At 42.2% G+C, this 16,014-nt stretch overlaps 1 protein-coding gene across 1 annotated transcript in view; it reads right to left on the reverse strand.

Annotated features, from left to right (window-relative positions):
* Positions 1 to 288: 288 nt before the first annotated feature.
* The window catches only part of LAMB4 (laminin subunit beta 4), a 198,192-nt gene continuing 182,466 nt past the window's right edge, over positions 289 to 16,014 (reverse strand). The window contains exon 39 of the mRNA XM_068273631.1: positions 289 to 488. Coding sequence (XP_068129732.1) covers positions 349 to 488 — 140 coding nt within the window. The 3' untranslated portion in view covers positions 289 to 348. The remainder of the gene's footprint in view (positions 489 to 16,014) is intronic.

Consider the following 16,014-nt stretch of genomic DNA (forward strand, 5'->3'; position numbering starts at 1 on the left):
ACTACAAATCTCTGTCAGTCTTTTAAAAAAAATGATATTTTTGTTACGCATGGTGACATGGAGAAGAAAAAACTCTGCAAAGGTAAAGAACAGTGAGGGCTGAGACTTCTAAATACAAAGTGCACTGATTGAGGAGTAGTGAGGTATGGTTTAAATGCTTGTGTGTATTTTGCCAGTGATATAGTTGCTGCAATGGTATTTTGTCGATGCCAACATTATGTTAGACAGTTCTTTTGAATAAACAACACAACTCTGCAGGCATCCTTACAGAGACAAATTTTAAAGGGGTTTCTGCAATTTCTTTATTGAAAAACAAACATATCAAGCATGTCAGTTAGTGAAGACAAACTATTCTTTGCATGTTGTCTGTCTGTTTCCTTCCACAAGAATGTAGTCTTTCAGTTCCCTGGCGTGCTGCTCCAGGTCTAGCAGCTGTTTAGCCTTTTCTTCATTTAATTTGTTCAAGTCATCAATCCTCTCTTCTAAATCTGTAAAGAGAAAATGTCTCAGTCTGGTTTCACAGTTGTGAGGTGCGGTGATCCTGAGGTATGGCAGCCTGCCATGCAATCACTGCACCTCACGAATCAGTTGTTCATATGACCCCTGCATCAAAGTGCAGCAGCAGGGTCATATGCAAAGTCCCGCCCTCCTTTCACTTCTATTAAGTGATGTACTCCCTGCTGGACAGTCAGTAAGTCACTGGGATTCCCATCGGTCCACTCATTTGTGCCGTGCCACACTGTGCTCCATCATTCATACTTATTGCATCACCATAGACTTGCATTACTGCATAATCTGAGATGGATCATGTGGTAATGCACAGATAACTTTACAACGGGATTGCGGCAATTTGACTACTTCAGTGGGACACATTGTATAGGTCTTCACAAACTTTCATTGTCCAAGCAAGAGGGGTGAGTCCTGCACAGTGACATAATGTGGGATGTGTGAAAGGGCTCTCAGTGTTCTATTGCAATATACTGAAAGTACTCTTACCAAGGGGTAGACAATATAGGGATATTTTATTCACATGAAATACTTATGTCTGCATAAATGCATCAAGGTAAAATCGTATTTAAAATGTTTGTACAACACAGTAACCAAGCAGCTCTGGGTGACCCAAAACCATAAGGAAAGTATAAGGCAGTGATCTGCAAACTTGGCTCTCCAGGAACTACAATGCATTGTGGGAGTCAGACAGTCATGATTCATAAAGGCAAATGCATTGTGGGATTTGTAGTTCCTTAACAGCTGGAGAGCCAAGTTTACAGATCACTGGTATAAGGGAATAAAAGAGACCAAAAAGCCCTCCTACTAAAAAGCAATGCTCAGTGTGGTTTGCCTTCTTTCTGTGCTTAATATCTAAGAATATGTGTTCATCATTTGTCATTTGTATGTCTGTTAACAAAATGTTAATAATAACCCACTTCCATTTACTTTGGCTGTCCTAAAATAAATATGCATGTTGCCAATGGTAACAGAATCTAGAGGTGCTTACACACATCCAATCCTAATTGGCCAATGTTACCACTTTCATGTAGAGCATGCCTACTCAGTATATTCAAAGTAGTCAAAATCTGCTGGTCCTCATACTACATGGAAGTGGTAACATTGACCAATCAATATTAGATGTGTGTAACCACCTTTAATAATGGCCCATAAGACCTGATCCTGGAACAATTAGACAGTCAGGGGCGCCGCGAGGCATAAAGCGAACCAAGCGGTCGCTTGGGGCCTCAAGATCTTAGGGGCCTCGGCGGCTCCGTGACGTCAGCGTGACGTCACTTTTTCCCCGCAGCCCCGCGGGGCTGGCAGAGCAGAGCAGGGCTACGGGAAGATGGCCGCCGCCGAAGCCCTGCTCTGGAGACTATGTCTCCAGTACAGGGCTTCGGGTGGCCATCTTCCCGTAGCCCTGCATGAATCAGCGCGGGAGATTGGAGGAGGGAGCCAGGGAGGGAGCTCCGTGGGAACTGCGCGCCTGAGGAGCCGGCCGGGAGAGGAGACGGGGAGAGAAGACTTCTGCCAGTGCCAGCCTGCCAGGTGAGTAAATTCTTTTCTTTTTGCAGCCCTAATTGCGATTGATTTCTGCTGAACTGTGCCCTAATTGCGTTTGATATCTGCTGAAAATGTGGCCCTAATTGTGATTGATTTCTGCTGAACTGTGCCCTAATTACGTTTGATATCTGCTGAAAAGGTGGCCCTAATTGTGATTGATTTCTGCTGAACTGTGCCCTAATTGCGTTTGATATCTGCTGAAAATGTGGCCCTAATTGCGTTTGATATCTGCTAAAAATGTGGCCCTAATTGCGATTGATTTTTGATGAACTGTGCCCTAATTGCGTTTGATATCTGCTGAAAATGTGGCCCTAATTGCAATTGATTTCTGCTGAACTGTGCCCTAATTGCGTTTGATATCTGCTGAAAATGTGGCCCTAATTGCAATTGATTTCTGCTGAACTGTGCCCTAATTGCGTTTGATATCTGCTGAAAATGTGGCCCTAATTGCGATTGATTTCTGCTGAACTGTGCCCTAATTGCGTTTGATTTCGGCTGAAAATGTGGCCCTAATTGCAATTGATTTCTGCTGAACTGTGCCCTAATTGCGTTTAATATCTGCTGAAAATGTGGCCCTAATTGCGATTGATTTCTGCTGAACTGTGCCCTAATTGCGTTTGATATCTGCTGAAAATGTGGCCCTAATTGCGATTGATTTCTGCTGAACTGTGCCCTAATTGCGTTTGATATCTGCTGAAAATGTGGCCCTAATTGCGTTTGATTTCTGCTGAAAATGTGCCCTAATTGCGTTTGATTTCGGCTGAAAATGTGCCCTAATTGCGTTTGATTTCTGCTGAAAATGTGCTCTAATTCCGTTTGATTTCTGCTGAAATGTGGCCCAAATTGCCTTTTTATTTTCTGGTGTCTGGGGTAACTGTTGCTGCATTTATTATTTAACCACCCTGGCGTTCTGATTAAATCGCCAGGGTGGCTGCGGGAGGGTTTTTTTTAAATAAAAAAAAAACTATTTCATGCAGCCAACTGAAAGTTGGCTGCATGAAAGCCCACTAGAGGGCGCTCCGGAGGCGATCTTTTCCGATCGCCTCCGGCGCCCAGAATAAACAAGGAAGGCCGCAATGAGCGGCCTTCCTTGTTTTGCTTATATCGTCGCCATAGCGACGAGCGGAGTGACGTCATCGACGTCAGCCGACGTCCTGACGTCAGCCGCCTCCGATCCAGCCCTTAGCGCTGGCCGGAACTTTTTGTTCCGGCTACGCTGGGCTCAGGCGGCTGGGGGGACCCTCTTTCGCCGCTGCTCGCGGCGAATCGCCGCAGAGCGGCGGCGATCAGGCAGCACACGCGGCTGGCAAAGTGCCGGCTGCGTGTGCTGCTTTTTATTTCATTCAAATCGGCCCAGCAGGGCCTGAGCGGCAGCCGCTGGCGGTGTTGGACGAGCTGAGCTCGTCCAGACCGCTCAGCTGGTTAATGGTCATAGTTGGCTATATTTGCTGTGCTACGGTTAAGCTTCGCCCATACAATGTCATGGCCACGCCCATCATCAATCACCCCCACATCCATTTTTCCCCGCAAACAGCCCCGCCCCAATCCGCCCTCCTGCTCCACCCACATGTCATGGCCACGCCCACTTATGCGGGATAACCACACCCATTTTTCGGCTCTTGCTACAGTCCGCTTGGGGCCACAAAAACCTTAGCTGCACCCCTGTAGACAGTTATGTGTTCTGGTATCACTTTATGCTTGTTCCAGATCAGAGACTAAAGGTGACCACACACCATACAATTTTATAAATATCTGTTCAATTCAAGAACAACAATCAATTTTTCTGACTGATTGTAACAATTAAAAATCTGACCAATCTACCACACACCTATGTAAAATTTTTCCCCAATCATGAATAAAATAATTGAAAGCTCAGGAAAAAAAAATATTAGAACTGTACATCAAGTAATTGACAACCCATCACACACAATACAATTCTTGAAAAAGTTGGTCTGAAATTTCCAACATGTCCAATCGAAAAAAACAGGAAATTATATAGGATTTATCGATCAAAAACAAAGAAAAGCTTTCGATTTTTCGGGACAACCGATCAAAGTTTTCAAGTTGGTGAAAAATTGGATCTTTTAATTGTAGGGTGTGTGGCCAAAGTACTGAATCCAGTGAAAATTATTCAGTTCAAGTTTGGATAAAATGGTCAAACATTTCTGCTAATATGGGTTTTCATTAGATCTAAGCAGTCATCTATGATACTCACAAAGCTATGCGGTTATGTCATACTTCACCAGCAACTAGTTATGCAGTCTAATGCTAGATACACACAATACAATTTTCTGGCAGATTTACCTGCCAGGTCGATTTTTTCCAACATGTCCGATCTGAATTTTGATGGTTTTTCCGATCCATTTCCATAAAAGTGAATGGAAGTTGATTGGAAAATCGATTGAAATTCAGATCGGACATGTTGGAAAAAATCGATCTGGCAGGTAAATATCGTGTGTACCTAGCATAACACTGATTATACAGTACACTACATGATCAAAAGTATGTGGTCGTCCTTTGTGATGAATGGGTTCAACTATTTTAGCCACACCCATTCATTACAAACAGATGCATAAAATCAAATATACAGGTAAGAGAAAACGTAGGAGAAAAAATGAATTGGATCAGGCCCAATAAATATATACAGTATCATAATATATAAGAACACAATGGGCCCAGTCAAATGTAATGTTTCTCCTTTCTTCTAGGTGATATTTTCACATTATAAATAAACTACCTTTTAAACCACCAGCAAACTAGAAAATGTTCAGCATAATTTTTCACCTACTTTTTGGTACTTTTCAATTGCAAAATGCTGAAAAGTTATTTAGTGGATGAAAAACTATCTCTTAAGAGAAAATGTAAGAGATAAAGTGAATTGTATCGGGCCCAATATGTTTAACCTCTATGTATTTCTTTTCACAACTCTGTGATTACAATTATCACCTCTGGTTTGTGTATATAGAATAGTAACACAACTTGCTTGGCTCAGTCATTAGTGTAGGTTTTTATTTTTGTTATTTCAGAATTCCTATCACCGTCACATTTTTGCAGGAAGTATTTTGATAACAGCACTGGTTCAGCTTTCCAAGCAGCTGACATGACCTACAGATAAGTGCTATATTTTTTCTACATTATTTTGCAAAAACAAATAGAATTCACACTGTAAAAACACTCTAAGGTGCAAAATAAAGCAGAGATTTTAAAGAAGGGAAAAAAAGACACATTACTGGCGTTCTTTAAACTAAAAATTCCCAGTACAATTATTGTATTTTTAAGCCCAGAGTGTATGAACCTTAATTCCTATCACTGTACTGATGTAAGTGTGCACTTCAAAACCACAGGATATCCCATTTTACAGACTAAACTATTCTATTGTTTTAGGACAGCATACAATTGTACCCTTTGATGTGTGATATGTGGTTTAGTCTGTATGTTAACACAACTTCTAGACACAAAAACAAAACAGTAGTAAAGATTAAAGTAATGTTATACACAGCACAATGTATTTAGTGTACATAAAGATATCAGTTACAAATAATAATGAATCAACAGAAGTGTTGTAATGGTCATGTATACTCTAACCTATGGTTAATGGTTTTACAGTTATAGTTACACATGTTTATAGAGAACCTGAACTGAAAATAAAATGTCAAAATAACCATACACAGTTCATACTTACCTCCTGTGTAGTCTACTTGTCCATTGTGATCAATAGAATTCTCTGTCCACCATTTTTAAAATGGCCATTACCCCATAACAGCTTCCTGGTCAGCACACTGTTTAACTGTAATATCACCCACTTGAGCCATAGGGAAGCATAGACATAGGCCTCAATTCACTAAGCTTAACTTCTGTCTTTAATAACTCTTCTGGGCTGTTTTACAGTTATCACAATTATATCACCATGGTGATAACTGTAAAACAGCTCAGAAGAGTTATTAAAGGGGTTCTGTGGGGCTTCCTGAGGAGAAAAACTGCCACTTACCTGGGGCTTCTATCAGCCCCCTGCAGTGGTAATGTCCCACGCCGTCCTGCTCCCATCTGCCGTTCCCCGCTGCCGGCACCGGGCTATTATTGGTCTGTCACACAGACGAATAATGCGCGTTGCCGTGCCTCCGCTCGCGTCATCTGAGGCTTACTGCGCAGGCGCAGTACAACGGAGCCTTGTACTGCGCTTGCGCAGTAAGCTTCCGATGACGCAGGCGGAAGCGAGCGGGTGCGCGGCCACTGCAGCGCAGCCGCAGTTCGATCCCATGCCGCTTAGACCGGGGCCGGCGGCGGAGAACAGCAGATGGGAAGAGGACGGCGTGGGACATTACCGCTGCACGGTCCTGATAGGAGCCCAAGGTAAGGGTCTGTTTTTTTCCTCAGAAACCCCTAACAGAACCCATTTAAAGACAGGAGTTAAGCTTAGTGAATTGAGGCCATTACCTTGCACATTCAGTTGTAACTGACAACTGCTGATATATAACTGACAGCAACTGGTATATTTCAGTTCTGAAAAAATATTGTCGGAACTGGAAGGGATATTCACTGTAAGAAGAAAATGGTGATCTTCTGAGAGGAGTTGACAGTGAGGTTAGTATGTAATATTCATTTGCAGCTACGGCATGTGTTTATTTTAAATAAATGTACTCCCTACAGGTTCCCTTTAAGACTTCCCCTAGAACCTTCACTTCTACATTTGTTTGGAGTGTGAACTTTCCCATTCCCTTATATTGTTACATAAGTACAACAAAGTAAGCCAGTTTATTGATACATTGCAGCTGTTTGGCTAACGCTGCAGCAAGGCCAAGATGTGATAATACAAACATCTGCCTCATGGCTCCACTTCACTACAGCATCTGCCTCTGCCTAAAGAAATATTGGTGCTGCTTAAATGTAGCAACAGATATGGTATAGCATGCGATCAATCGTTAATAAGTTGGGGGCTTGACATCTGTTGGTTTATTCACCGAATCAGCAGTCCCTTAGTTACAGTGTTTAATAAATAAACCTTAAAGCAGTGTTCCCCAACGCCCACCAACAGTGCATGTTTTGTAGAAATACACAGCTCTGCTGAGACTCTAATTACCTCATCTGTGGTTTTCTGCAAAACATGTACTGTTGGTGGGACTTGAGGACAGGGTTGGGGAACTCTGCCTTAAATTGCAACAAAAAAATCACAAAAATTGCAACATGTAAAAAAAAAAATTATATATATATATATATATATATATATATATATATATATATATATATATATACATACATATAAACATACATTTCTTCCAAAGTGGAATTGTGATAAAACGCGGAAAAGCCGCCGCGTGTACTGCCGGCAAGGCGGCTGATTCCGCGTCCAGCGCGGCGGTTTGCACGCAGCAGCGTGCGTCTGATGTGGCTGGGCCTGTTAGTTCACACAGGCTGAGGAATACGCGCGCGCGCGCTGAGAGGCAGAACCTTTATGACAAGCAAGGAGGGATCAGCTGACCAGGTTGGTCAGCTGACCTCAAAGCAAGTGGCTATTGGTTGATCGCTGATGGGTGGCGCTGGAGAGCGCCGCGCTATATATAGTCACTGCTGGTCAGTCTTAAGTTGTCTGCCGTTGCGAACACTACGTGGAAGCACTCAGACCTTAGTCAGATCCTACAGTGTGTTAGAACCAGGAGGACCTGGGAATTCACACTGAGCCAGATTACTTCTGTGTATTATTGTGTTATACTTCAGACTAGTTCCAGGGTGTTAAGACTACGGACCTCACACCCAAGATTAGGGACTCTGTGTTATCATTCTGTTATACTTCAGACTAGTTCCAGGGTGTTGAGACTACGGACCTCACACCCAAGATTAGGGACTCGGTGTTATCATTCTGTTATACTTCAGACTAGTTCCAGGGTGTTGAGACCACGGACCTCACACCCAAGATTAGGGACTTGGTGTTATCATTCTGTTATACTTCAGACTAGTTCCAGGGTGTTGAGACCACGGACCTCACACCCAAGATTAGGGACTTTGTGTTATCATTCTGTTATACTTCAGACTAGTTCCAGGGTGTCGAGACTACGGACCTCACACCCAAGATTAGGGACTCTGTGTTATCATTCTGTTATACTCCAGACTAGTTCCGGAGTGTCGAGACCACGGACCTCACACCCAAGTCTAGGAATACTCTGTACCATCATATTATACTCCAGACTAGTTCCAGGGTGTAGAGACCACGGACCTCACACCCAAGACTAGGCATTGTTGATATCTGTTATGACCTATTGCATTCCTGACTATCCCTCTGCTTTCTGATTCGGTACCTACGCATATCTGATTATCTGTTGCCAAACCCTGCCTGCCTTTGGATACCGAATCAGCCTTCTGTCTATGTACCTTGTCTGTCTGTGTGTTGCCGACCTGGCTTGCCCGACCTAGAGAGCTATCTCTCTCCTTAGAGATAGTCTCCAGACCTGCTAGTGACATCCACCTTCAGGTGTCACGCACTCACAAGTTCTTCCTATCTTCAGCCCGGGACTCCATCCCTTTGGAGGCCTCAGGCTGTTGGACGGTTTTTGTACTTCCCAAAAGGCGGTATCGCCCATACTGCCAGAGACCACCTGCTCCTCGGGTGGTCTTACTCAAAGTTATTACTGTTGCACCAAACACCCACATTATAAAGGTGTCCAGAGGTTAGCTATACTTAGATTATCGGTGATTCTGCAGATCATCAATAATCAAGTATAATCTGTATTCTTGGTGATACTGCAGATCACCAAAAATCAGATTCTCTCTGTGTGCTGACACCGATCATTACAGGAATCCACTATAAAATACTTTTTTTTTCTATGTCTCTGTCAGTTACAGTTGAAAAAAAATATTCCAGATTTGGCAGGTTTTAGACTAGTCCATTTCCTCATGTTGATTCTCAGTTATTTCTTTATTTGCAAAAGCACTTGCTGAACTGCAGTTTACAATCCGATTGCCAAAACAGTGTGCAAATGAGTAGGGCGGCTGGCTGATGTCTTTGTGTAGATCCTTTTCAGGGATTGCTTTTATAATGAACAAAGGTAATAATCCTCCAATGAGGAGATGGGCTAGTCCAAAATCTTTCAGATCTGTTATTGTTGTATTTTACTCTGGGAGAAATGTGCATTTTGTGTGCATGTATTTTAAATTTACAATTTTTAGTAGTTCTTTAACTATATAACGACCATGTCACGCAAATGGGCTTGACCACAGCGGCAGCTCCAGGACCGCCTAACGCCAATTGGCGTCAAGTCCTAGGGCCGGCTATTGCAGGAAATCGTGCACAGGCTGCGCTCCGCCTTCAGTCTCCCAGGGGCAATCGCCGCTCAGAGACTGTTAGACGGTGAAACCGCCGTCTAATTACCTCGTACAGCGCTGCGATCTAAGACACGGCTGTCCCCTCTGTTGCTGCGGAAGTGATCCGCTGTCATAGGCTGAAGCCTATGACAGCCGATCACGCTGATTGGCTGGCGGGGGGAGGGAGGGGGGATTATAAAATGGAAAAAAAATAGTTAAAAATATTAGCAAAATTCAGAAATAAATATTTATGAAAAAACAAACAAACACCTGGGGGGCGATCAGGCCCCACCAACAAAGAGCTCTGTTTCTCTGTGGGGAGAAAAGGGGGGGGGGACACTTGTGTGCTGAGTTGTGTGGCCCAGGAGCTTGGCATTAAAGCTGCAGTTGAAAATTTCTCAAAAAAAGGCCTGGTCTTTAGGGGGGTTTAACACTGCGCTCCTCAAGTGGTTAAACTCTTTCATCCATCCACTGGTGTGTTGACCACTCTGTTGTAATTAGTACTGGTTAAAGAGACACTGAAGCGAAAAAAAATATTGATCTAATGATTTGTATGTGTAGTACGGCTAAGAAAAAAAACATTAGCAGCAGAGACACAAGTCTAATATTGTTTCCAGTAAAGGAAGAGCTAAGAAACTCCAGTTGTTATCTATGCAAATTAGCCATTGAGCTCCACGACTTTCAAAGTGGCAGAGAACTCTGCCAGACACTTGAGATAATAAGCTTTAAAAGACAATGGGCTTGATTCACAAAGCGGTGCTAACCTACTTAGCACGTCTAAAGTCTTAAGGCGCGCTAACCAGGGTGCTAAGTAGGTTAGCACTGGTTTTCTCAATTGAGAAATCCGGTGCTAACCTACTTAGCACCCTGGTTAGCGCGCCTTAAGACTTTAGACGTGCTAAGTAGGTTAGCACCGCTTTGTGAATCAAGCCCAATGTATCTTTTGTTCCTTCTGCAGGGAAGATTTTTTTTTTCCGCTTCAGTTTGTCTTTAAATGTATGTAAAGGCTCATACACACATCCAACTTAATGCATAACCAACCACACAACATGACCAACCACACAACAAGTTGTTTACCTGACAAGTACGGTACACACACACCAACCAACTAAACAACCAACTCACTTAAAGAAACTCAGAAGTGAGTTTAAATTCCAGTTTTTAACTAGTATTTATGTAAAGAACTATAGGTAATGCTAAACCGCCGCATCAAAACGAGGGGTTAATACCCCCAAATTCCCTCTGCAAAATCCATGACTTTAGGGTCGTGGATTTTGCTGCTCATGGAGGCAGAGCTTTAAGCTGCAGCTCTGCCTCCATGCACGTCAATCCACTGCGGATCTCCGCCTCTCCCCCGCCCCTCTCAGTGAAGGAAGATTGAGAGGGGCGGGAAGAGGCGTTGATCAGTGGGGACTGACGTCCCAAGAGGCACAACTACAGCCATAAGCTCTGCCTCTATGAGGAAGTGCTCCCCGGACCTAGCAGAGGGGATTTGGGGGGTATAAACCCCTCGTTTTGCCACGGGGATGTGGCCGTTTAGCATTACCTATAGTGCTTTACATAAATACTAGTTAAAAACGGGAATTTAGACTCACTTCAGAGTCTCTTTAAATACTATGCCTGCACTCTAAATGACAAACTGCACAACATGCCCCCATTCAAAAACAACAAAGTTGTTCAAAAGACTTGCACAGTCCAACCTGCATGATAGTTGATCAGATTGATCCACCGGTTGGATCTAGCAAACAGCTTGTTATCAGTTGGTCATCTGGTTGTTTGCCAGCCGTACACACACCCAACCTATCTTCCAACAGACAAGATTGGAAGATAGTTGGACAGATTGTTGGCATGTGTGTATGAGCCTTTACAGTTATCATCTGATTAGTAGATGTATGTTCATGTGGGTGTGGATTTATAAGTCTTGCAGATTTTATGAAGCATTCTATGTAAATGAAAAAAATTGCAAGGTGGTCCTTTCTGACCAGTGTTTGCCTTTCTCCTAAATAGTAGAGATTCTAAATTAATCTCCTGATTAAACCACATGCTTAAATTTTTCTTGAGGATTTTTTTTTAGAGTAAATGAATCAACTATTATTTACAGGCAATTTTTTTACTATGTTGTTAAAAGTGTCTCCTTTAGAAAATAGTTGATAGATTACAAATATGGTGATTTTCGTCTGATTAAAAAAAAAACAGATCAGGAAGTGGAAGCCAGAGAGAAAAAAAAGAAAAAAAATCCTAAAGGTAAAACTAGAATGTGTATGCCTTCAACCTTTTTAACGCCTCAAATTCCAATATAACCTCTTTTTTTTACAACGACAGGCATCAATGATAGGAAATTCATGTCAAAATCCTATGGAAAACAGATGTCTGCATGTAATTGAGATTAACACGGTTATCATTTTTGTGCAGATTTTACTCTAGTATTTTTTTTTGCAAATACTCTCATTTCCCACATTCGGTGTTTTCAATATACTGTATCTGGGAACTTCCCATGATTGTAATCTGTGGTTTAGCTGTTTTATAGCAGAACTTACTATTCAATCATATTTGGGGTCTTTTTATGAGGAACGTAACTGAGTTTTTGTTTATGAGATGGTTGTTTTGGCAGTACAGTATTTACATGGAAATATTTCTTAACTAATCCATATAGATGGAAACTTTTTTTAAGTTTATTTATAAACCTTTGGTGGCTGGAAATTATGGAAATTTCTGAGGTCCACAGCAATGAAAAAATGGGTTGGCTCAATTTGGTAAAATGTATGTGGGTGTGGCTTAATCATGACTGTATGTGGATGAATCATGATGCTTGCATACGGATTTTAGTGCCAAGCCAGAAGATGAATTATCTTTCACTTCTGATCCCAATAAGTCAACCTGGCAGTGGGGCTCTGAAAATCAAATTTCTCATAAAATGCACCCGAACTGAAAGGGATATGGAGGCTGACATGCAGTGCTGCCCATAATTATTCACACCCCTGGCAAATTTTGACTTAAAGTTACTTTTATTCAACCAGCAAGTAATGTTTTGATGGGAAATTACATAGGTGTCTCCTAAAAGATAATAAGACGATGTACAAGAGGCATTATTGTGGGGGGAAAAATTCCTCAGGGCTCTTTCACATTAGGGCAGATTTTCTGCGTTTCAACGCAAAGGGTAAGGTTTGCGTTACCCAAGGTGAAATGAAAGTCCATAGACTTTCATTTTAGCTTTCACATGTAACGCAGCCTTTTTGTGCGTTGCGTTACACTGCACCCAGGCGCAGTTTTTCGGCCGACGCTAGCTTTATGCGTTACAATGTTAGTCAATGTAAAACGCACACTATGCGCGTTTTTAATCCGTTAACGCAGACAATCAGTCCCAGAATGCAAAAGAGGAACAATGTAGAAAGTTGAAAACTAAAAGAAAAAAAAATTACCTGCGTTTTTGTATGTGCTGTAACGCATTGAAAACGGATTAAAAACGCACACTCACTGCAGTGCAACGCATATCAAAACGCATACAACAAAACGTATGCTTTGAGCTTTCTCCAACGCAAGCTCTGATGTGAAAGAGCCCTAAGCATTTATTTACATTTACATTTATTTTTTTGAGAAAAGGGTGTCCTTATCCCTCTCAGTTCAGGTGTCTTTTAACAGTACATTTACTTGATGAACACAATTCAATTATGATTTTGATTCAATTCTGGTGTTAAATCTATGCCTTTTGGAAGGGTCACTTTTAGGTGAAATGGAGACAGAACATTTATATTGCACTTTTCTTCTGGGAGACTCAATGTGCCAGAGCTTCAGCAACTTAGGGCGCATTCCACGGGCAACCAGGACCATTAGGGGGCCTTGCTCAAAGATTCCTTATTGTTTTACATACAGGCTTAAAGGGAACCTGAAGCGAGGAAAATTATTTAAAATAAACACATGGCGTAGATGCAAATGAATATTACATACTAACCTCACCATCAGTTCCTCTCAGAAGCTCTCCATTTTCTTCTTACAGTGATCCCTTCCAGTTCTGACAATATTTTGTCAGAACTGAAATATACCAGTTACTGTCAGTTATATATCAGCAGCTGTCAGTTACAACTGAATGTGCAAGGTAATGTCCATGTTTCCCTATGGCTCAAGTGGCTGATATTACAGTTTAACAGTGTCCTGACTAGGAAGCTGTTGGGGGTAATGGCCATTTTTAAATGGGGGATAGAGAAATCCATTGTTCACAGTGGACAAATGGGATGCAGGAGAGGAGAAAGAGATTGGGTAGTAGACTACACAGGATGTAAGTATGACCTGTGTATGGTTATTTTGACTTTTTATTTTCAGTTCAGGTTCTCTTTAAAGGGAACCTGAGACGAGAAGCGTCTCAGGTTCCATACTTACCTGGGGCTTCCTTAAGCCCAATTAAGGCTGCTCGTCCCTCACCATCTCTCGGGTGGCTCCGGTCCCCGACAATTGAGCCCAAAAGCCTGGCCGAGTCGTGCTTTGTTGTGCAAGTGCAGCCCAGCCAGGCATGCTCCCACATCACACTCCCGTACCTGGGAGCGTTCTGCATCTGCGCAGTACTACTATGCAAGCGCAGATTGCTCTCAGGGACGGGAGTGTGATGGGGAAGCGCGTCCAGCCGGACAGCATATGCGCAATGAAGCACGACTCGGCCATGCTTTCGGGCTGAACTGCTCAGGACTGAAGCCACCCAAGGAGATGGTGAGGGATGAGCGGCCCTAAGGAAATTAACCACTTCACCCCAAGGCGGTTTTTACCCTAACGGACAAGAGCGATTTTCACCTTTCAGTGCTCATCCCTTTCATTTGCCAATAGCTTAATCAATACTAATCACAATGAAATGATCTATATCTTGTTTTTTTCACCACCAATTAGGCTTTTTGGGCTTGATATTTGTTTTCAGTAATTACTTTATTTTCTATGCATTTTAAAGGGAAAAACAAGGAAAGAATGAAAAAATACACTATTTCTCCAATTTCATCCCCTACAGTTTTAATATAAACACTGCTACTGTACATAAAATCCACACATTTTATCTGCCCATTTATCCTGGTTATCACAACATTTTAAATGATGTCCCTAGTACAAAGTATGGTGACAATATATTATTTGGAAATAAAGGTGTATTTTTTCTATGTTGTTTTTTTCCTCACTAATCTCACTTGCACGGGGATGCGTGGGAGTGTGCACACGCACAGCACTGTTTGACTTATAAAAACGTCCCAGGGCTGTTAAGAGGCTCTAGCAGGACATTTTTATGAGTCTGGTTGTCATTAAGTGGTTAAGGAAGCCCCAGGTAAGTAGACGCTTCTTGTTTCAGGTACACTTTAAGCCAGAATTCCAATTCTGGTCAAGTGCTTAATTCCCACATAAAATCCCAACAATACGCTATCCAGCTGGCCATGTATTAGGTGTCCTTTGTTCCCCAAGTCACCAGATAGCAGTATTAGGTCGCCTTTGCCTGTCCGCAGACTCCCCAACAATGCAGACTGAGCATAACAGAATATAGTAGCTCTCCTGTCCTGCTTCCCGCTCCCTCCTTCTTCCTTAGCCAGGTTTTGAGACATGCTATCATGACTGATGTGGCTGGCCATAAGCCTCAGCAAGAAATTTTAATTATTTATAAACTTCAATTTGAGCCCATGGCATCAGCAGGAATGGAAGTGAGGGATAGCAGTAAAAACCTTAAACAGATTACCGTATATACTCGAATACAAGTCGACCTTGTGTATAAGTCGACTCCAATATTCAATCCTCTTAAGCTGGATTTTTTTATTGACCCAAGTATAAGTCTACCCAACAAAGTTAATGGCTGCACTTGGGGCTCAGGAGGGGTTAATGATTGCAATGCATGCAGTATTGCAGCCATTAACCCCTCCTGTCCCTTAAAGAGAACTTGAACTGAAAATACAAAGTCAAAATAACCATAGGGAGGTCATACTTACCTCCTGTGTAGTCTACTACTCAATCTCTTTCTCCTTTCTTGCATCCTGTTTGTCCACAGCTTCCTGGTCAGCACACTGTTAAACTGTTATATCACCTACTTGAGCCTTAGGGAAACATGGGCATTACCTTGCACATTCAGTTGTAACTGACAGCAACTAGTATATTTCAGTTCTGACAAAATATTGTCCGAACTGGAAGGGATCGCTGTAAGAAGAAAAGGTGATCTGACAGTGAGGTTAGTATGTAATATTCATTTGCAGCTACGTCATGTGTTTATTTTAAATACTTTTTCTCGCTTCAGGTTCCCTTTAAACGCAGCCAATACCTCCTCCAGGCCCCCAAGTGCTGCAATTATTCTCTCCCTTATATGCAGCCCAGTATTTTGCCCTGCCTCTTTTCTTGTTAATTGTTGTGGCCAGAACTTTCAGACCTGTGTTTTCTTAGCATTTTCTTTCCTCAAAGTATCGCTTAGCATTGGGTAAATTGCTGCAAATGGGAATACACACAATTCAGTGTGCTCAGTGTTGCCCCTGACTTGTGTATAAGTCGACCCCTATACTTTTATGAAGTGAATCAAACCTAAATTTTCAGACTTATACTTGAGTATATACAGTATTTTTCCTCGGTCAACTTAAAGGGAACCTAAACTGAGAAGGATATGGATTTTTCCTTTTAAAATAATACCAGTTGCCTGACACTTCTGCTGATCCTGTGTCTCTAATA

Source organism: Hyperolius riggenbachi, chromosome 3, assembly GCF_040937935.1.
Source record: "Hyperolius riggenbachi isolate aHypRig1 chromosome 3, aHypRig1.pri, whole genome shotgun sequence".
Taxonomy (NCBI): Eukaryota; Metazoa; Chordata; class Amphibia; order Anura; family Hyperoliidae; genus Hyperolius; species Hyperolius riggenbachi.